Source organism: Verticillium alfalfae, genomic scaffold (genome assembly GCF_000150825.1).
Source record: "Verticillium alfalfae VaMs.102 supercont1.2 genomic scaffold, whole genome shotgun sequence".
NCBI lineage: Eukaryota > Fungi > Ascomycota > Sordariomycetes > Glomerellales > Plectosphaerellaceae > Verticillium > Verticillium alfalfae.
In genome coordinates, this window is record NW_003315037.1 from 368671 (window position 1) to 389193 (window position 20523).

At 57.1% G+C, this 20523-nt stretch overlaps 7 protein-coding genes across 7 annotated transcripts; 4 read left to right on the top strand and 3 right to left on the bottom strand.

The window, feature by feature from the left end:
• Window positions 1–5: 5 nt before the first annotated feature.
• On the top strand, window positions 6–641 carry VDBG_01585 (conserved hypothetical protein; the record flags this gene model as incomplete). The annotated part of the gene is made up of 1 exon (XM_003007351.1): window positions 6–641. The coding sequence occupies one exon, from the start codon at window positions 6–8 to the stop codon at window positions 543–545; it is 540 nt and encodes a 179-aa protein (XP_003007397.1).
• A 595-nt stretch (window positions 642–1236) lies between these two features.
• VDBG_01586 (conserved hypothetical protein) lies at window positions 1237–3819 on the top strand (the record flags this gene model as incomplete). Its single annotated transcript, XM_003007352.1, has 5 exons — window positions 1237–1314; window positions 1427–1534; window positions 2033–2330; window positions 2386–3549; window positions 3638–3819. The coding sequence occupies 5 exons, from the start codon at window positions 1237–1239 to the stop codon at window positions 3817–3819; spliced, it is 1830 nt and encodes a 609-aa protein (XP_003007398.1).
• Window positions 3820–5364: 1545 nt separating this feature from the next.
• VDBG_01587 (DUF726 domain-containing protein) lies at window positions 5365–7776 on the top strand (the record flags this gene model as incomplete). Its single annotated transcript, XM_003007353.1, has 3 exons — window positions 5365–6025; window positions 6117–6953; window positions 7007–7776. The coding sequence occupies 3 exons, from the start codon at window positions 5365–5367 to the stop codon at window positions 7774–7776; spliced, it is 2268 nt and encodes a 755-aa protein (XP_003007399.1).
• Window positions 7777–8069: 293 nt separating this feature from the next.
• VDBG_01588 (conserved hypothetical protein) lies at window positions 8070–8660 on the bottom strand (the record flags this gene model as incomplete). Its single annotated transcript, XM_003007354.1, has 1 exon — window positions 8070–8660. One exon carries the CDS (start codon window positions 8658–8660, stop codon window positions 8070–8072), a length of 591 nt encoding a protein of 196 aa, XP_003007400.1.
• A 444-nt stretch (window positions 8661–9104) lies between these two features.
• Window positions 9105–10176, top strand: VDBG_01589 (alpha-soluble NSF attachment protein; the record flags this gene model as incomplete). Its single annotated transcript, XM_003007355.1, has 3 exons — window positions 9105–9137; window positions 9239–9362; window positions 9455–10176. The coding sequence occupies 3 exons, from the start codon at window positions 9105–9107 to the stop codon at window positions 10174–10176; spliced, it is 879 nt and encodes a 292-aa protein (XP_003007401.1).
• Window positions 10177–10916: 740 nt separating this feature from the next.
• VDBG_01590 (dDENN domain-containing protein) lies at window positions 10917–14399 on the bottom strand (the record flags this gene model as incomplete). The annotated part of the gene is made up of 3 exons (XM_003007356.1): window positions 10917–11359; window positions 11412–13733; window positions 13793–14399. 3 exons carry the CDS (start codon window positions 14397–14399, stop codon window positions 10917–10919), a joined length of 3372 nt encoding a protein of 1123 aa, XP_003007402.1.
• A 4513-nt stretch (window positions 14400–18912) lies between these two features.
• VDBG_01591 (conserved hypothetical protein) lies at window positions 18913–20044 on the bottom strand (the record flags this gene model as incomplete). The annotated part of the gene is made up of 2 exons (XM_003007357.1): window positions 18913–19849; window positions 19974–20044. 2 exons carry the CDS (start codon window positions 20042–20044, stop codon window positions 18913–18915), a joined length of 1008 nt encoding a protein of 335 aa, XP_003007403.1.
• Window positions 20045–20523: the final 479 nt, after the last annotated feature.

The window sequence follows — 20523 nt, forward strand, 5'->3', positions numbered from 1 at the left end:
TTCAGATGGCAGGCGTAGACACATTGCGCAACCTGTACAAAGACTGGAGCCCCCTCGCGCGCGCGGTCATCGATGCGACGCCGTACACCAAGATCTACCCTAACACGGCGGCCAAGGAGTTGGACTCGTGGGTCTTGGGGGCTGGTCGGGTTTCTCTGGCAGGGGACGCGGCACACGCGCACGGCGGAGCCTTTGCGGCAGGCGGGAGTCTGGCGATCGACGACGCATGGGCATTTGCGCAGGCCGTCCTACACGTTTTCCCGGAGACGCAGCGAATCTGCAAGCCCGTGTCCGACGATGACGTGGCCCGCGCTCTGCGCCTGTACGAGCGGACGCGGAAGGAACACACCGACCGAGTGCAGAGGACGGTTCAGCAGCGGAACGGGGCCCTCGTCAGCCTGATAGATCAGAAAGAGACGGACGCGGAGCTGCGGACGAGAATGCAGAGCCGCAGGGACTTGGTATGGATTCACGAGCATGATGTGGAACGGGCTTTCTTGCAAGCTGTGGCGGCGGAGACGCAGCGCGAGACTTCAAGGTTGTAGAGGTTGCCTTGCGATGAGTGAGAGTCCCCCCCTCCCATGGCCTAGTCGTTATACCAAACTCCGTACTCCTGCCCTCTCAAGTCGCACATGTCGCGCAACTCTTTCTCTCTTCCTAATAGGATGCTGATAAAGACGCGCATCGAGGAGCTCGAATCCGGCTCTGAGTGTACGGGCGAATCGGGCTCGCCCCAGCTGAAGCGGATAATCTGGCCCGGTTCGACAGTGGCTTCTTGGTATTTCGCCAAGATTACTGCGAGCTCAGCGTTGGGTTCGTTCAGGTCTGCACATTGACCCGTTGACAAGGGCGTCATGAGAGCGGCGTGTACGGCAGGATTCGTTACCATGGCCCTCGTTGATGGTCCGAGGATGGTGAAGGCATACTTTGAATGTGGAAGTTGGGGCGTGGGACAGCTGCAGTCGTACATGCGCCCGTCCATGTGCCATCTGGGAATGGTCCAGACAGGTGTAGGGAGCGTCATGCGGATGCAAAGCCAACAGGAGTGTGTAGCGTCAGGCACGCTATCACTTTGAGCGAGCGTCAGAAACTTGAGTAGGGTCTCCCGAAGAAGACTTTCATCGGCATCTGAGTTATTGGCGATGGCTGACGCTGCCCGCGTCGCAAGCGAGGTCACATCGAGTGGGCCATAAAACCCACTGTCGCTGTCGTTATCGATCCGTGTGATGAGGCCAGATGGAAGAGGCTCATGAGAGAAAAGAGCAAGCGGCTCTGGCCGGATGGCGTGTTGCGGAGTCGCAGCACTGCCGTTTTGTAGGTCAAACTCCATGATGGCTGCTCGGTTTTAGTATATGACCCGAATGCGAGGCATGTGGAACTGATGGTGAATCTGAAAGCTTAGTGCCTGGGCTGTCCACTTACATAGGTACCGGGCAGCCTCCTTCAACAGCAGGGACCCTGGTCTTTGCAGGTCTCGTTGCATCAGCCCATAGATAGACTCATCGGCCAGGATCTGGCCGGCCAGGATTGGCGTGTATCCAGGCAACAGTCGCGCTCCATGACTCTTGGCTGGTGGCTTTAGTCCTCGGTACTCAATGCTGACGGCTAAGTTTGCTTACTACCTGGATGCCATTTCTTTGATCTTGCAATCAGAGTGCAGATGATTGTGTGTTGATTTTGCGGTTTGCGGTCACCTTTGGGACTCGCTCATACGTGTTGGTGTGATGTAAAGAGTGGCCGCCATCACCACGTGTGCCAGACCCAGGGAGTTGCCAGCTCCCTGAGCGCGTGGCGTGAGCCAGCAACACAAGTGCACTGTAGCAGCTCGTCCGTAGACCTCTCACCCAACTCGCCTCACACGTCACACTCCATCCAACTCCCTCCATCACAGGAGAGTCCCTCGATATGGACTTTCCCAAAAAGAAACCCCCAAAACGAAAAGATGACAGAATCATCCTTCATTTTGTATGCCAACCACCCATGTCCTCCATCACGCGCGCCTCTGCCATTCGAAACCCTGACCCACCCCTAGGACTATGACTGCTTCTACGCTTCCGTTCTTGAATCGCAGAATCCAGCCCTCAAATCCCTACCCCTCGGCGTGAAGCAAAAGTCGATCCTCGCCACCTGCAACTATGTCGCTCGCGCGCGCGGCGTGCGGAAACTCATGCGCATCTCCGCTGCTCGCAAGATCTGTCCCGATCTAGTCGTCGTCGAGGGCGAGGATCTGACGCCGTTTCGGGATGTGAGCAAATCGCTCTATGCATTCCTCAGGGGCCATTCATGGAGCGGCAAGGTCGAACGCTTGGGCCTGGACGAGGTCTTTATGGGTAAGTGAGGGCCGACGGAGAACGGCCATGAGTGTGACGCTGACAAGGCAAACAGACGTGACAGACATGATCAACTACAACATGTCGTGCCTCAACAAACTGACTTTGGCTGACAGTTTTTTCTGCCTTTCAAAAACAGACCCAGAGAAAGGTTTCCCCTGTGACTTGACCAAAATGGCGGGCCGCGTCCACGGCGTACCCCCTCCTGCTGGGGAGCAGCAGCTCGAAAACCAGGCCTATGTGCGGCTCCTTCTGGGCTCGCATTTGGCCTGGTATCTCCGCACTAACATTGAAGAGAAATATGGCTTCACCTCCGCTTGTGGCGTGGCTACGAACAAGCTGCTGAGCAAGCTCGTAGGGAGCAAGAAGAAACCGCGGAATCAGACGACGCTGTTGGCCCTGGAGAACGGCTCTGCAGTGGACTTCATGGACTCATATACGATACGGAAGATTCCTGGCATAGGCGGCAAGACAACTCAGCTCTTGGAGAAGAGGCTACTGAATTTTCACAAAGAGATCGACTCATACGAGACCGAGTCTGCACTGTCAGCGCAACAAGTTCGTCTTCACCCGGAAATCTACCCCGAGACACTTGAGACGTTACTCAGTGGCCCGGGATCGGAGCAGGGTATAGGCGTCCGCATCTGGAACCTGCTTCATGGTGTCGATTATACCGAGGTTAAAGATGCCAGAGACGTGCCTTCCCAGATCAGCATCGAGGATACGTACAGGCAGTTGGATTCGTTAGTCCAGATTGAGGAGGAGCTAAAGAAGCTCGCGATATCCTTGCTGAGGAGGATGCGGGTTGATCTTACGACGGCGAATGACGCATTAACACACAGTTCTTCTGTGGACCAAAACACTCTTGAAGGCCAAAGCCAGAGATGGATGGCACATCCCAGGACGCTTCGTCTATCAATCCGTCTGTGGCCTGTCGAGGGTGAGAGGGACGATTGGAACTTCAGCCGGTCGTCCAAGTCCCAGCCCATGCCCAACTTTGTCTTCAACCTACAACTCCCTATCGAGTTCATCGCAGAGCGGCTGGCGACGGAGACATTGTTTCCCATGCTCTTGAAGTTCCACCCTGAGAAGGGCTTCAAATGGAACCTCCAGTTGATCAATATTTGCGTTGCCAACATGGTGGAGAGTGGCAGTGAAACGGGCTCGGGCGTAGGGAGGGATATTTCGGCCATGTTCCGGAAGCAGGACGACGTATTGCGTCAGTGGAAGCTTGACACGACCATAATAGAGGACGAGATCGATGATTGCGTGGATGGGGAGTTGACCCAGGAGCTAGTGAACGATAGCGAGGAAGACCACACAGACGGAGAAGCATCTTGGGAGCATGGCGACGCAGAGCGATGCCAGCACTGTGGGCACAGGATACCTCCATTTGCGGCTTCAGCACATGCTCGTTATCATGAGATGGAAGACTAAGGACGCCGAAATGGACAATAGGTCTGCGAGGGCGATGCACGTATGCTATTGACATGATCAGCATGGTTGTTGCAATATGTGCTTGGAGATACCAGCTGCCTCATCTTCCAAAAGCAGGCATGCCATTCACAGCCACGTTTCTGCCGCTGACGTAGGTACCTTACACTAAGCATTCGGTGGCGATTTATTCATGAAATCGGACTAGTCACATGGCATAGACTCCCTTGCTGCTGGGTTCGGTGGGAGAATCATCAAATCGTGGAGGAGAAGATGCGCTTCAGGAACGTGGAGACACAGATAATGCGGGGGAAGGACAAGGACATTGCTTGCCCCTGAACTGCAGCTCCATGTGAATTCGGTTGCAGAATGATCAACAAGGGAGGTAGAGCTATCAGCCGTCCTTACAGGAAGGAGACTATGTCAGATTCCCAGTCGTGTTAGGAAACTGTGCAAATAAAAAAACCAACAAAGAAGAGTTTCAACGTACTGCCGAACCAGACGACTGGGACAAGATCAGGGGCCATGATCGTGCATAAGCGAATGTGACGAGCCGTCTGAGGCCAGCAAACCCATGGCTGCCAAATTCAAAGTCCACGAATAGGAATTTAAAACCAAGGAATCACAATCGGACATCAGATCAACCTGAAATACCTACTGAATGGATACACGCTGCTGTGCTGGAGTCACACAAGTGGAAGCTTCTGGGGTTGGGGGAAGAACAAGATGCTGTAAATTGTGGGCGACATCAAAGGGGCTTGTGTCTCGCGAGTTGCAACTTCCCGTCAAGTCCTGCCCTAGATGAAGTACCTGCCTGATGTGCCTGTTCGACGGGAAGCGAGGAAGGTACAAACATTGCCGGCGCGAACAGACTTGACCCCAACTTCCTTCCACTGATCGTCACGCCTGCCGTTGTCGGTGTTCGTCTTGTGATGATTCCTGTGGTGACTTGGACCGCGGGCGAAGCGTTCACCACCATTGCGAGGATTCTCTGCGAATCCGGTTGTGCCTCTCTCGGTTTAAAGAGATCAAAGCCAAACGAAAGTCCTCATTCACTGCGTCAAGTCTCAGCGCGGGCCCCGTTGACAGCCCAGTGCAACCGGGTTCCCTACCGCCACATCGACCGATATCTTGCACAGTTTGGTCCATGTGTGCCTGACTATGCCGTCCTGACGACTCAGGTCGGTTGATGCCTCTCAAAGAGCCTTTGCGCAACGACGAAGCACGAGAAGTGCGAGTCACAGAAACAGCAACAGGTGCACACGGTCAAGTGTACCTGCAGCTTCACCGACCACCTCACCTGTCCGCACTACCTTCATCTTGAAAACCTTCCCAAAGGTACTCGAAACCACTGCAGCCTCGGCCTTGGCCACTTCTACGGTCAGGATCTCAGTAACCTGGCTCTTTCCAGCAACCTCAACACCAAGACTGTCAAGACGTACCACTGCAAGCTCAAACGGCGTGCCTGTCCATCTAGTCCTGTCTCTCTGCCGGGCAACATCAGAAACAGCTCAAATTGTTAGCATTACCTACTTGTGCCCCTTCTCGATCTTCGAGCCAAGGTACCGACCGAACTGCTCGGAAGAACAGCATAATCGACATGGTCAACAATACACCCCGCGGCGGCAGGCGCCCTTTCCCGCCTCGCCGAGCCAAGACAGACCTAACAGGCTTCCTGACTCACGAGGAGAACCTGGCCCTCATCGCCCTCATAGGAGAAATAACCAGGAGAATGGACGTCCAGATCACCAATACCTTCATACCCATAATCCCTGTCAAGATCGACAATAAATCCTCTTCCAACACAGTATTTGGTGGCAAGGAAAATAGCACGGCCTCCCAGAATGGCAGCAGGTCCTCGGTACCGGGCTATTCGAAGACACAGCAGACCGCACTCAAGTCGTATAGCAATGCCCACGTGCCGGCTGCCGATCAGGCCTCGGAAGTGGCCAGGAGAGACGTCCAACACGATGTCCACGCCAAGGCTGGCAAGCCCCAGCATCAAGAGCTAAAAAAAGAACTCCTTGCCATATTCAGGAAATGGCAGACAAACCTCCACATACGCATAGAAGATGTTTTTGTCAAACCTTCCTCCGATGGCACCCCAGTCATGAGCCACCGCGGCGGGCGTGGCACAGGACGCGGAACGCGTGGCGGTCGAGGTGATCATGAGTCTCCTCGTGGTGGTTCACGGTCTGCTGGTGCCGCGCTCCGTGGCGGTACTCGAGGCGGCTTTCTTCGCCCTGTTGTGAGGCTCCCTGGTACGTTATTCGAGCGGACCTGAGCGGTACCATGTGCAAAGAAGCCATGCCCCCTCTTCCTTGAGGCGGGCGCAACTGACACAAATTGCAGGTCAGGCAGTGACGCCTCCAGTCAATGATCTTGACCCCTATCTCAAGCGCCGGTTTCCACCCCTGTATACGTGGCTCAGCGGTCTCCCGTTGGATAAGCGCAAGCTTCTGCTTCATGCAACCATGCTTCTTGTGCTCTCGATGGAAACCTATTCTGCGTTCGCTCGGATTCTGATGCTTCATTTAGCATCGTCTCTAGGACTCTCTATGGAGATCCTGTTCGAGGACGAAAACCGTGTTGCTCGGGGTTTAGGCTCAGCCGCCGCCGGTGTTGATCTTGACGCAATTCTCCAGCAGAAAACCACTGAGAGTAAGAAATCTCGCAAATGGAAAGCTGCTGGTGCGGCTCTGATCGGCTCCGCAGGGGCCTTGGCCGCCCCCCTGGCCTCGGCCGGCATTAGTTGTGTCGAGGGTGGCATCAAGCTGAGCGACACAGCAGCCGCTGGCCTCCTTGGCTCCGTGGCCCACAACGGCATTGTTGTTGGCAACATGTTCGGCATATACGCTGGAAGAGACACGGGCAAAATGATCGATCAGTATGGAAAGGATTCTGCTGATTTTGCATTGTTGTCTCTGAACGGCACATCCGAGGAAGGATACCGCGACGCTAAGCTGGTTCCTCCTTCAAGTCGTCGTATGAAGTTTGCCATTGGTGTCAGTGGCTGGTTGACGAAAGAGGATGGCTTTGTTGTTCCTTTCCAGTGCTTTGGACCCCAAGCTGAGTGCTTTACTTTACGATACGAGGTTGAAAACCTTATGAACTTGGGCACTGCGCTTGAACTGGTCATCAAAAGTGCCACTTGGGCAATGGTGAAGAAGGAGATGAACAGGCGCCATGGTACGTCTTCCGCGTGTCTAACCTCGGACATGATGATACTAACAATTGCCAAGTCATGACATGTCTCAAAGACGGCAAATGGCCAGTCGGCTTGGTCCGAGTCAGCAAGATCCTCGACAATCCATGGTCCATCGGTATGGTGCGATGTGAAAAGGCGGGTATGGCCCTGGCCGAATGCATCGGACGCAAGACTCAGGGCGACCGGCCCGTATCGTTGGTCGGGTACAGCCTGGGTGCCCGCGTCATCTACACTTGTCTCATGGCTCTGGCGGAGAGACGCCAATTCGGACTTGTCGAGTCGGTGGTCATCATTGGAGCTCCTGCGCCATCTGACCCCGGTATCTGGTGCGCCATGAAGAGCGTCGTCAGCAGTAGGCTGATTAATATCTTTTCCGAAAACGACTATGTTCTCGGATTTCTCTACCGCACATCCAACACCCATTCTGGTGTTGCTGGCCTCGAGCCGGTGACGGGTGTGGAGGGCGTCGAAAACTTCAGTGTCAGCCGTGGCTTCAATGGACACTTTCGGTACCAGTTCATGGTGGGGTCCATCCTGAAGATGGTCGGTTGGGAAGACATCAACCATGCACAAGTGTCTCGGGATGAGGACATGCTGGCGAAAAAGGACAACAAGTACAACAGAGACAAGATTATCAAGGCCGCACATCTCCCGCTCGACAAGAACGTGCGGCCAGTGCTCTCGACCAGACTGATGCCTCTCATGACGGGTACGGGCAAAACAGTGCCGCTACGAAGCTCAGCTGGCCGCGAGAATGCCTTCAAGCTCGATCCTCGCATGACCAAGATTCAGATGCATGGCTAGAATGGCCAACCAATCCGGGCCAGGCCAGAGAACATGATCATTCAGGGGTATCGAATACAAAAACCATGGGTCTAGGCAATCAGCTAGGGGTCGCTAGGAGAGCAAGATACCGCAGCGTGGTTCGTTGCATGTTCCCTCTGCTGTGGGATTACATTAGCTATCGCGTACCGAGTCGGTAAGGGTTTCTTGGCTCGGGGGGGTAAGAAATCCACCCCCAATGTATGAGTACCTACGCACCTTATTGAGCCTCTACGAGAGGAATGCATCACTTTCCGCCATGATGTGGACACTGTTCATGCTGCCTCTTGCCCCTTCTTGCTCTGCACGACAAAGTACTTGCCCGCGGTTCGTTGCGCTGTGCCAAGGGGATCCCATGCCTCTGCCGTCTTCGCATCTTGATCCACAGCGGCCTTGTCGCCCTTGACACGCCTCGGCCGTTGTCGATGTCCGAAGGCCACTTCCTTGTCCAAGGCCGACCGCAGCTCTGCCAGCCCTACCGTCGCCGCCACCCGCCCGCGAGCCGTCTCGTCACGCAGAGCACGCAGCGGCTCGACGCCCTCTGTGTCGACGGCCTGCACGTCGCGCACGAAGCGGAGGTGCGCGTGTAGCGCTGCCAGTAGGGCGGACGTGGCTTGAGGTGTCGCCGGCGCGGGCAGGGCCGAGAGGCGGAGAAGATGGTTGAGCTTCTGGGGCGAGATCTCGTCGGATGTCGAGGGAGACGGGCTTGTCGCGAGTAGGGAGGCGATGGACCAGGTTGGTTTTGCCAGAATGGCGGCTGGGCTCTGCTTGCTCGGCGTGGTGGCTGTCGAGGAGAGGGCTCGTCTAGCGACTGGGCCCTGGAGCTTGCGCATGCGGACGCAGCGTGGGCATACAGGGCGCGCCATTGTGCTGAAGGGAGAGGTGGGTGTCGACGTGTGTAGGAGATGAAGGTCTCGAGTCGGCAGCGTTGTCGTGAGCGACGGAAGCTTGAAGCTCGAGTTGAAGGACGATGGACCAGGCTTGGATTAAATGTTAGGGAGAATGTATCTCCTGGCTCACAGCGAGGATACGGGTACGGAATCCACACCAGCTCGGCTCAGCCGCCCGGGGGGTGCGTGTCCCTGTAGCGTCATAGCTCGAGACGCCAACATCTGACGCCTGAGACCCTGCTGCGACTTGGAACTAAAGTGCCTGACTTGCGACACCTCCAAGCCCCCCCCCCTCCGTGCATACAACAACAACCTTGCCACCAAACCATCGATACACGCAGCGACTTCCTCCTCCTCCTGCAAAATCGACCATTTCAATCTCTTTATACACTCACGAAAGCCCAGACGAAACAGCCCAATATGGCCCAAGATCCCCGCGCCCTGCTGCAAAAGGTACGCTGTACCCCGATCACCCCGCGCTGCCCCGCCATAGCCGTTTCCAAAGCAGGCGGGGATGGGGGGGGAACAAGATGCTAACAACTCGCAACAACTAGGCAGACAAGCAGCTTTCGTCGGCTGGTGGTGGATTCAGTTTCTTCGGCGGAAGGGAGGAGAAGTACCAGGATGCCGCCGAGCTGTACCTGCAGGCGGCCAACGCCTTCAAGATGGCCCGCCAGCGTAAGTGTCCCTTTTGCCGTCCCGACGAGATAAATGCCTTGCCTTCAATACGAGACCTGGTATGACTGACACGACGGCTCAAAAACAAACAGCCCTCGAAGCCGGCCAGGCCTTTGAAAAAGCAGCGAGCATCCAGACGACGAACCTCAAGGAACCCGACGACGCAGCCAACACGCTCGTCGACGCCTTCAAGGCCTACCGCACCGTCGACGCGGCCGCGGCCGTGCGCTGCCTCGACGTGGCCATCAACCAGTACTGCACCAAGGGCAACTTCCGACGGGCGGCGGGCCACAAGGAGGCCCTCGGCGAGCTGTACGAGACGGAGCTCGGCGACACCAAGAAGGCGCTCGAGTGCTACGAGGCGGCGGCGGGCTGGTACGAGGGCGACAACGCGACGGCGCTCGCCAACAAGCTGCACCTCAAGGTCGGCGACGTGGCCGCGCTCGAGGCCGACTACTACAAGGCCATCGAGGCCTACGAGCGCGTCGCCTCCGCCTCCGTCTCCAACAATCTCATGAAGTACTCGGTCAAGGACTACTTCCTCAAGGCCGGCATCTGCCACCTCGCCACCGGCGATGCCGTCGCCGCCCGCCGCGCCATCGACAAGTACGCCGACCTCGACCCCTCGTTTGCCGGCCAGCGCGAGTTCGCTCTGCTCAACGACCTGCTCGCCGCCGTCGAAAAGTCCGACCAGGACGAGTTCACCGACAAGCTGTTCCAGTACGACCAGGTCTCCAAGCTCGACCGCTGGAAGACGACGTTGCTGGTGCGCGTCAAGGGCGCCATTGAGGAGCCCGAGGACGAGTTTGCTTGAGGTGCTTGCGGCCGGGTGGGGAATGAAGGGGAAGAGGGGGCGTGTTGGTCTGACAGAAAGGTCATTGAGCAGTGAGACTGCTCTTGGAAGCGTCGTCTTTAGATACGGATATCAACTCAGAAAGGCACAATCATTAAACAGTCCATATGCACATCAACAGCACTCTCTCAAAATGGGTTTGATGCTCTCAACAAGTCCCTACCGCCGAATCTGAGAGCTTGGCTAGAGCTCATCGGCAACACGCAACAGACCACGACACGTACGCAGAGACTTGTCGTTCCGCCGTACTATGATCTTAATACTTCTTTTTCCAGACCTCTCTTGCTGCACACGCCAACGCTATGCTACAGTGGCAAGCTACTCTACGCGTGCTCCTCGCAAGCCAAGGGCCAAATGCGTTGGACAATCCAAATCATATGCCTGCGCCAAACTACCGCCTTCTCTCTCATGCTGTTTGCTGGTTTCATCCTGTGCCCAAGAAGGAAAGCAAAAGAATGTTGCTTCTCTTCATCGTGATCGAAACCTTTTCCGTACTCCCCTTGTCATGGTGCCCTGGCCTGTCGGCATCGTGCCGAATGAATTAAGCCTTTTTGTTGGTACAATCCTGGCGAAGAGACATGCGTGACACTCCTCCACGTCGTCGACATCGTCTTCCTATATATACACTGCGCGGGTCAGCGCAGAAGCAACACGCTCTGCAAAGGCTGCCGCGCCTCGCCGGGCCTCTCCATTTGTGACCTCTAGTTGGTCGGCGAGGTTCCCAGCATGCTCGGGACTTGTTTCCTGACCAGCCCCCGCGTGCCGCGTTGTTCAGGCCGCGGCACACCCTGGATGACGCGAGGTTCTCGCATGAGCGAGGTGTCCAGCCTGGCGGGGATTCTTGTTACAATAGACCGGTAGTCGCCTGGAAACTTCGCACTGGGGACTGGCACAGACGCCGTGCGCCACATGTGATCCGACGTGTCGCTGAGGTACGTCGGAATCTTGAGTCGCGACGGCGGAGAAAAGGCAGATGAGTTGCTCGAGGCCCCATGGGACGACCGGATCGTGGACAGGCGCGATAGCCCAGATACTATTCCTGGACGACCCCGTGCCTTCTTGGCCATGATGATCTCATCGAAAAACCTAATGGACGCAGTGGTACCTGGCTTGGTCTCGCGTTCATGGATGAATTCGTTGAAAGCTGTAGACGTTAGTTTCGTGTCACCGGTAAGCTGGGTGGGAACTCGCATTACCTTGTGTTTCACGCATCATGTTGGCATATTCCTGTTGATCGTACGGGAGACTCTTGATGAACCCGTCCATATCAAAGGCGTACATCCGACCGTTATTCTTCTGATCCTTCGATGGCCGGCCGAGGTGCTTCCGATAGGTATAAAGCAGACTGGCGAGGCATCGCACAAAGGCAGCTCTGACCCTGTCAGGATAGAAGCTCTGGTGGCAGGCCAGAGAAACGCAGCCCAGACAGCGTCCGTGAGCGAAGGCGCTGCATCCAGAACACTTGTAGATCCCATCGCCCTCGGCACGATCGTCGCAGACGCTGCAGGAAGAAGAGAGCGCGCCTTCTTCCCAGTTGAAGCAGTGCCCCTCCACCCACACCGTCGTCTCCGTGTTGAACACGGGCTGGATCAGCATGTTAGGCATGATCGTCGACGCCGCGAGAGTCGATTGCGCGTATGCGGACGGAGCATAGCCTCCACCATACGAGGACTGCGCGTACGGCTGTGAATCCACCGAAATTGCAGAGATGGACATGCTTGGAGCATGACCGTTACCGTTCAAAAACGGAATGCTGGGTCGGTGAAGAGGGCCATGCTTGTCAACGCCGAATGAAGAGCTGCGGCGGGTCTTTTCATCAAAGTTGCGGGATCGCTTCTCACGTAGCGTCGATGTCAATGCAAAGCCAGAGTCGCTTCTTGACACCGGCGTAGTGGGCATGGGCGGGAAGTTAATCGAGACAGGCGAGACAGATGAAGGCGGGCTGGTCCTCGTTGACTTGCTCGTGCCGGGCCGGTCTGGTTTATTCGGGTCGACTTTGGAATGTAGGAAAGCGTTAAAAATGGGCGGTTTCACTTCCGATGCGGGGCTCGGCTCGCCAAAGGTTGCAGAATTCTGGGCCACCCACTGGGCCAACGTGCTGGGTGAAGTGTGATCATTGTAGAGCGAAGGGTTCTCTGCGGAGAAGGCATCGTATGGGAATGATTCCATCGCATACGGCGGCGGGCCGGTGGCGACACCGTACCGCAATTTCGCCGGCGCCGCGACCTGCAAGAGCGCATGGAGCTTGCGTCGATGCTGTCGCGGGAGGCGGACCGGTTGCGACGTTGCATCGATGGTGTCCTTGTCAAGATCCACCAATACATAGTCATCCTCTGGAAGCTCAATACGTTCGTAGCGGCGCTCAACGCCAACGATGTACGGGCAAGGCGCCTCCAGAGCTGAGAGCAAGCGTGCCGGAAGAACAGGGATGAAGATGCTTGCCCATTTGAGTGGGTACAGCAGGTTGACAAGTGCATGGCATGCAAGATGGAGCATGCCAGTGTGCGATGAGAGGAAGATGATGCGTGACTCGGACATGGCGTACTCGAAGAGGGCCACGATGTTGTCGAGTGAGAGACACCGGAACAAGGCGTAAATATCGATAGTTCGAGAGCCAGGAATCTCGTTGACAGCATCTTGCCTGGCGTACAACTTGAGCTCTCGCACGCCTAATTCGACCTGAGTTTTGGAGCCCAAGGGGCTGAAGGCCTCGGTACAAAGGTTGACGACGTATCGTTCCAAAGGCTGCCAGCGTCCCACCTTGGGAGAGCTTGGCGGAATTCGCAACACACCGCCATCCGTCATGGGAACAAGCACTGCCCTCAGCCAGTCCTTCCAAAAGGCCATCCGGGTAACATCGCGGCCAAGGATACCGTACGCTCGGGGGCTCCATAAACCGCTCTCGCCTGCTGTCAGGCCGTCGATTTTGGAAGCCGCTCCGTGGCGGAGCGGCCTCAGCATTTCCGTCATAAGACTGATCTTCTCCTCGACGGTGCTGATTTGGTCGTCTAGTGCGTCTCGTGCTGAGGATCCTGAAGGAACCGAAGGCAGCCTGGCTAGCAGTGATGAAAGGTTCGCGCGCTCAGCAGCCAGTCTGACGCCTAAGCTCGCCGCCAGCTCGCGCTCCTCGTTGGACATGTGCCTCTGCCGCCACTGCTCGCATCTTTTCTCAACCTCCTCCGCGACATCAGACGTCAGAGCCGTCCAAATGATGATGGTGATGCCGTAAATCTTGGAGTTGTCGTCAGAGGTCATGGTAAAGCCATGCCACGTGGAGCGGGGTCTGTCGTCGGAGGAGACAATTTGAATATCGTTCGGGAAGGCAAACATGGGGACATAATCAGGGAACTTGCCCCTTCGCGCGGTCTCTTCTGGAACATCCTTGGCTGGGTAGCGGTCGAGCAGGACAGGCTCGAAGCGTCGCTTCAGAGGATGCATATTAGGGTCGGTATTGAGAGGTTCGGGCGGTGGGATCACAGAGTTGTAGTTGCTCAAGCGTCTCGTGGTGCGAATCGAGCCTACAACAAAGGCGTTAGTGAAAATGGCCCTGAACTGGATTGAGACGTCTCTGACTGACCTTGTCGAGGTATCGCGCCGGCGCCTGGCGTGTTCGCCCTCGGTGTGACAGGCTGCCTGCGCGAGCTGTTCATGTCCCTGAAGCTCATCTTGCGACGAATGCTGCCCTTAATGCTCCTCTCGAGGTTCCGAAGCGGGCTTCTCCTCCCACTCTGGTCACTATCCTCAGCCTTGATTCTCTCTGCACGCGGGTTGACCATTGGCGGCCTGGCTTGCAGCTTGGCGCCGGCGCTGAAGGTGAGGTCGTCGAGGAAGTTTTCACGTTCGGCGGCGAACTTGACCAAAGCGTCGTCAAAGTCGAAGCCATCCAGGAGACCGATGCCCGGTGCGGGCCCAACACCTTCGTTTGGAAGACCGTTGCCCTGGGCGTGAGCGGGGCGGATGGTGACGCTGCTGCGGTTGCTCTGGGTGTTGCCGTCGATTTCATCCAGGGTGTGGATGGAGAAGCGGCTGTTGGAGAGCCTGTTCGCCGAATTTTGCCTAGAATGGCGAGCATGGTGTCTCGGGGTGCCGGTGCAATTGGCATTCACGCCGTTTTCTTCTGGAGGCTGCTCGCCGTCTTTCTGCGATCGAAGCGGCGACCTGAGAGCTCGATGGGAGGGGGTCATCGTAGGCTATCGTCTCGATACCGGCGATCCAGAAGTAATCGGCAAGAGGAGTAGTCGATGAGCTGTCCATGACATGACACTGGAGCCTCGCAGCTGCAACAGTTGACGGAGGGGTACTTCTGAGAAATCAGGGTGGACGACGGGGGATTTTTATCACCAGGGTCGCTCGCTCTCGTATCGAAATCGGAGCACGGTTGGTCGGGGACGGTGCCGGGACTGGGCACGACAGGGGGTAGCGGGGTTGAAGATGGAGTCGCGACGCAAGGTGGAATCAGGGCCGACGACTGAGTTTGTCTGGACGGGAAGCTCGTGCACGAAAAGGGAGAGAGGCCAGCGCAAGAGGACTTGCCGGCGACCAGCGTCCGCCTGGTAAGATTGGCGGATTTGGGCTCGAATGGAAGTTCGGCGTGGTGAGAGCCCGGCCAGGGGTAAGGGTGGGAAGAATGGAGGTTCGCTCCGACCGGCCACCCAGCACGATGAGGGGTAGAGGAAGGGAATGAAGCGCGCTGTGGAATAGGCTCCCGTCGAGAGATTTGCCGGCGGGCGAGAATGAAGGGGACAGCTCGGTTAGAGTAGTTAAAGATGACAGGCCTCAAATTTTGGACTTGGGCCAGAAAGTCGGGAGCAAGATAGCGTGTTTATTCCTTCGCCGCCGTGGCTCGTCTCCTTGTGCCAACAACAACTGGCGCGTCTTTTCTGGCAACGTGCATGGGCTTAGGATGCAGACCCCCCTCCCAGGCTTCAAGCACGGCGCATGTGGATGTGGATTCGTATGGGGAGGTGAATGGAGGTGTGGGCAGGAGGAGCTTGCTGGTGAGTCGGCCAAGCTGCAGCCTTGATGTCGTCTAGCTGTAGTCTTCTCCTGTTTTTTTTTCAGAGCTCCTCGGATTCGAGGTTCGCCTTGTGTCGACAGGAAGCAAGGGGGAATTATTTTAAGGTTGGTCGAAGTGCTCGAGCCTTGGGCGGTAACGGCGTGGGACTGTCTCGGCCAGGTGGGAGTGTGGGAAGTGTGGAGGACGAGTTGGACATGGCAGAAAGCAAACAGGCCCCAGACGATGGAACTGAACTGGAGTGGACTGACTGAGCCCCCTTCCCTCCTTTCGGATGTCGATTTGAGTGGTCACTGAAACCAGCAGAGCGCGGTGACGGCGGCGACGGAGGCAAGATGGCGGAGGGGGTGCCGGAGGGGGACGGAACGAAGGGACGAGGGAGTTCGAGGGGGGAGTGGGATAAGAGACGGGATAGGCATGCTAGGATGGATTGGGATGTTGCAAGACCCCTTTGGGGGATTTTGCCGATGTCGAGAGCTCCTCGCTCGTCTGGTTCTGTCGAGACCTGTCAGGCTGCCGCGCGCTCGCTGGCTCTTGCCCTCAGGGCTCGTGGCGGTCGTGGACCCGCTACGGCTCAACGAGGGAAGCACTATGTCGATCCAATGCAGCCCCCCAAGCCCATCCACCTGCTAAGTGCCTTAGCTCTGCCCCCGCCAGGGGATCTGCCCCATCGCCCAGTGCTCATCGCCTCCTGAAATGCAAGCCTGCCGTGCTGGTGCTTGCCCTCATGCCGTCCCATCTCCTTCCTCACTTGTAGCATCTGCCTTCCATTCCGGGTGCATCTTGCCCCGTCTTGCGTGCGGTCTTTGCAGGTGCACCCTGAGGTTTTCTTGAGCACACCTCCAAACAAACCGGCAGGTAGGCAGACAGACAGACAGATACACAGATACACAGGCAGGGACGGGCGAAACATGCAGGGGGGGTCAAATCCGCAGTTGAAATGCAGCCATCAATCCTCCACCTTGCACACCATCTTCTGTCATGGTTACCTAAGATTCAACTCACCGTGTTACATTCGATGGGAGGTCACAAAAACATGATGCTACACTCTCTTCACCCGATGGTTCACCTTATGGTTCACCTTCAGCCTGACTGACGCGGGGATCTCAGCTTGCTTTTCACGCCCTACTCCCACCGCATCGCCCTGCGGTCGGTCGAGCCGCCTGGCTCGAGGGGTTGAGGCTGCCGGGGGCATCGATGAACAGGCGGCATGCGACCTGCAGCATCGACTGACAGGCTTTGTCTTGGGCCCTGCTTGCTTTTGTCCCAAATGTCCGTATTGTCAGACACGATCGAAGCCAGATCCATCTTGTCTGTGCTCTGCCGGCTTTGTCAGTCATCTCTGACATGGTCCGCCTGCTTGCTCACTTGGGGTCCAACTCCATCGCCGATGCCTCTTATTCGCCTTGGCCTACTCAACATCTCCGCCCCCATCCCGCAGGCACCTTTTGTCCGCCCCGTTCCCGTCCGAGACTACAAGGAATAAACACACACACACACACACACACCAAGAGAGAGAGAGAGAGAGAGAGAGAGGCCTCAGGCCCCGTACGTCCATGCTCATCGCCAACCTCGACGGGGATGGGTGCATACAACGAGGCATGCCCTGTGCCGGTCGCCGCGGCCCCCCATGACACCAAGACACGAAGAGAGCAAAACCCCGAATAGGGGTGCAGAGAAGACCTCCCCTTGCTCCCACTCTACCAGACAGTCTGACTTGAACGTTTGTTCACCGACAAGTCCCGACTCCTCCGCCTCGTTAGCACCGGGTCTAGCCCTCGCTATAGATGCAGGTGCCTTGCATGCCCCCATCGCCTAACTTGACAAGCCTGATAAAAACCCAGCATCCGTCTGCCCAAAGATATGGGACACGACCCAAGGCAAATGGTACGCACGCGGCCGTGGCGGGCTTGTTCCTGGTGAAGAATTTGCCGTCAACAGTCTTCGAGCGGGCTCCCGCATGCCCTCTCGTTTCGAAAGCCTCATGCGGATTGGGTTGCTAACTCGTCAGATGCCGCCGTCCTTGTAGTTCTGGCCCGTCGCCATGTTCAAGGTGCTTTGACCTTCGGCCGCGGATTACCTGCCTTGCCCATCCCCGTCGATCACTCTCACGCTACCTCGTGCTAAGGTGCCATGTCGTGACGAACTGACCAGGATGCGCGCACTGTTGTTCGTTCGTGTCTGTGGGCAGCTCTGCTTGGCTGCCACCGCGCCTCTTTTTGTTCTTTTTTGCACAGCAAGTTGATGATCTAGCCTCATGACAGGTTGATCCTATGTCAGTATCAGACACACACACACACACACACACACGCTCCCTACTTTCGTCTTGTTGACAACGAAGCCCCAGTGTCGCTGTCAGGGTTGTCGCTACCGCCTATATTGATTGACCTTGTCAGTGAAAATTCCACCAGGGTTGGTCCACGTCACACCAGCCTCGGCGGCCGTTAGGTGTGAACTGTAATCCTAGCACCCGACCACAGCCCATCGAGGTACCTCCCGTAGTGGATAGGCAGCCCGTTCAGCGGCGTGACGGAACAACAGGCCGCTATTCCAGGCCATCCTCTGTCACAGTTGCCAACATAGTTTATCCTAACTCGCGCTACCTGGCAGGATGACAGTGTTTCAGGTAGGTGTATCTGTATGCATTCTTCGGAGGCTAATGCAGTTCCATTTAACCCCTGGGTCTCCGGCCGCTGCTCCCCTATGTCCCATGGAATAGCTCATCGTCGGGTATCACGCCACGCTTCGTCGTGTCATCGAGCCATGCTCGTGAACCGTGTTTCGAGACCTGCTGGTTTCCTCGTCGTTGCGCATCGTTCTTTGTTCCTCAATCCCACCTTACGTCACCCCTGAAATTCCGCATCGAACACTGCCCCTGAACAACCCCATCCCACTTGCTTAGTTGCTGGAGAAGCCCCCAGAATTCGTTTGGACTCGCCTGGCACTAGGATCTCTAGACACAGTGACCACTGTCAACGCGATTCATGCTTTCGGCATGAAATAGTGCCGAAGAGAGAACTGTCGGGCTTGCGCCTGATGCATGCGGCGAAGGCTCAACATGGAGGGAAGTTACGGGGCAGGCTGTTCAGTATCACCCGCTGCATTCTAGGTGCTTGTGCTTGCATCGTTGCTGGAGATTTCCGCGTCCCCCTTGGCATTGGCTTTTTCTGTGTAGCAATTCTTATTCTACTATTACAAGGACCAATGTCGGACGTGAGTCACGTCGTCATCAAGCTATAGTGCGGTCGACTCTGCACCCAAGGTTCGGGTTTCATGGCGTCTCAAATTGTCCACAGAGCTTCATGTTCGTTCGCATACGGTGCCTTTCTCAGTAGTCCAAGGGAGTCAATGGAGCCATCCCTTGAGGAGCGCGCGGTCTTGTATCGACACGGTAACGCCATCACATGAAGTTTTGTTGTGGAGATTGTGCATACACACAGGCCAGAGTCCCCAAGGAGAGAATCGCCAGCACATGCTACTGGTAAGCAGCCCCTGCAACTTGGGAGAGATTTTGGCTGCCACACTCTCTCTGTTGTTGTGGTGGTCCATGGCGCACAAGACCAGGGAAGGAACCAGCGTAGAACCTGGTTCATCAAGCCAGATGTATGACAATTCGTCTCATCGGCAGGGCCACCCCTGCGCAGTCGTTCTGGTTCAGCTTGTTGGGGTCTGAACATGGACCATCATGCCGCCACTGGCCTCATACCAAGCTTTCCCGTCGACAGATAGCCCCTATTGCCCATCTCGCCTCGCCACCCAATGCCCAACACACCGAAGACGATCCGCCCGTCGTCGCCCGGCTCGAGGCCTCCTCCCTCTGCCGTCTCCTCCACGACGAAGCAGACCTGCTCGACCTCCCCCGGGTGCAGGACCGGTTTCCCCGCGGGGCCCCAGTTGCAGTCCGTGTACGCCAGCCCGCCCTCGAGGTTCAGCTCGACCCTCTCCAGCTGCACAACATCCTCGGCGCAGTTCTCGAGCTGCGCCTCGAGCACCCACTTCCGCCGCACCCTGCCGTCGGCGCCGCCCGGCGTCCCCGGCAGGCTACCGACCTTGGTCCGCACAATGAGCGACGACTTGCATATAAACTGGTACAGCTTGCGAAACGTGCGCGTGCGGCCCGATGTCTCGGTGGCCTCGTAGTAGCTCACCGTCACGGCGAGCACGTGGTTCCCCTCGTCCTTGAGGTCGAAGCCCACGATGCGCTGCAGCGTCTCGCCCGGCGCCAGGTCCGCTGTCGCCGTCGCCGTCGTCGTCGCCGCGGCGTCCGACGATGACGACGACGACGAGTCGCTCGCGCGGCCCGTGAGCTGGAGTTTCTGCACGGACCCTTGCGCGCCGGGCGTCTTCATCTCGGCGTCGATCCTGACGTCGCGGATGCGCTTCGTCGGCAGCGCTGCCGCGACGTCAGTGGACACGGGCGGTTCGTGGTTCGCGCAGAGGGTGCAGCTGAAGTGCTCGCCGACGTAGGCGGAGCCCGAAGGACAGCGGGAGGTTGAGGATCGGCGCGAGGAGAAAGGGGTCGGGGTTTCGTCGAGGCCGCGCGTCGGGCGCGTAGGCGAGCGAGGCCTGGATTCGTGGCTCCGTCGTGCGCGGCCGGCGCCAGCGGGGCTTGGTGGGGTGCTGCGTCACGAGGGACGGGCGGGAGAGTCTGTTGGTGTGTGTATCCTTGGTTAGGGCCCCGGAGGCGTGCTGTGCGGTTTCGGTACGGGGGAGGAGCTCCAGTCTGGCTCATCTTCGGACGCACCGGAGGACTTTGAGGGAGATGGAGTGCGGCTCCTTGATGGGATCGTGGGACGGGTAGCGTTGGTGGCTCATGGTGGAGGGCGTCGCATTCGTTCTGCTGCACGGGTTGACGGGACGTTGAAGAGAGAGAAAACACAAGCAGAAAAGGCTGCGCTGTTCGATTGATCGGTCGGTCCTCTGTTCAGTGTCTTTGGGCTCGTATACGTGGTTTGGAAATATCGTGCATGGAGACAGGTCGGTTGGAATGCTCGAGCGTTGGAGTTCAGGCGGGACGGGAAGCACAAGACAAGCTCGAGTGGATCTCTAGGCTATCGATAACATCAGCCATCGCGCCCAGCCACCCCCACCACTCGGGACCCCGCCAAACTTGGCCTGGCCATCTGAGCCTCAACGACAGGTTGCTTCTTGATGGTCTTGATGGTGTCTCGATAGTCAGTTCCCGGTCCCCTCTTTCGCCGGCCACACATCCTTCGGTCGTATGTGACAGGCGGCAGAGCTATGAATCATGAACAAAGTTCTGGTACGACATCGCAGGGCACGCTTGTGCACCG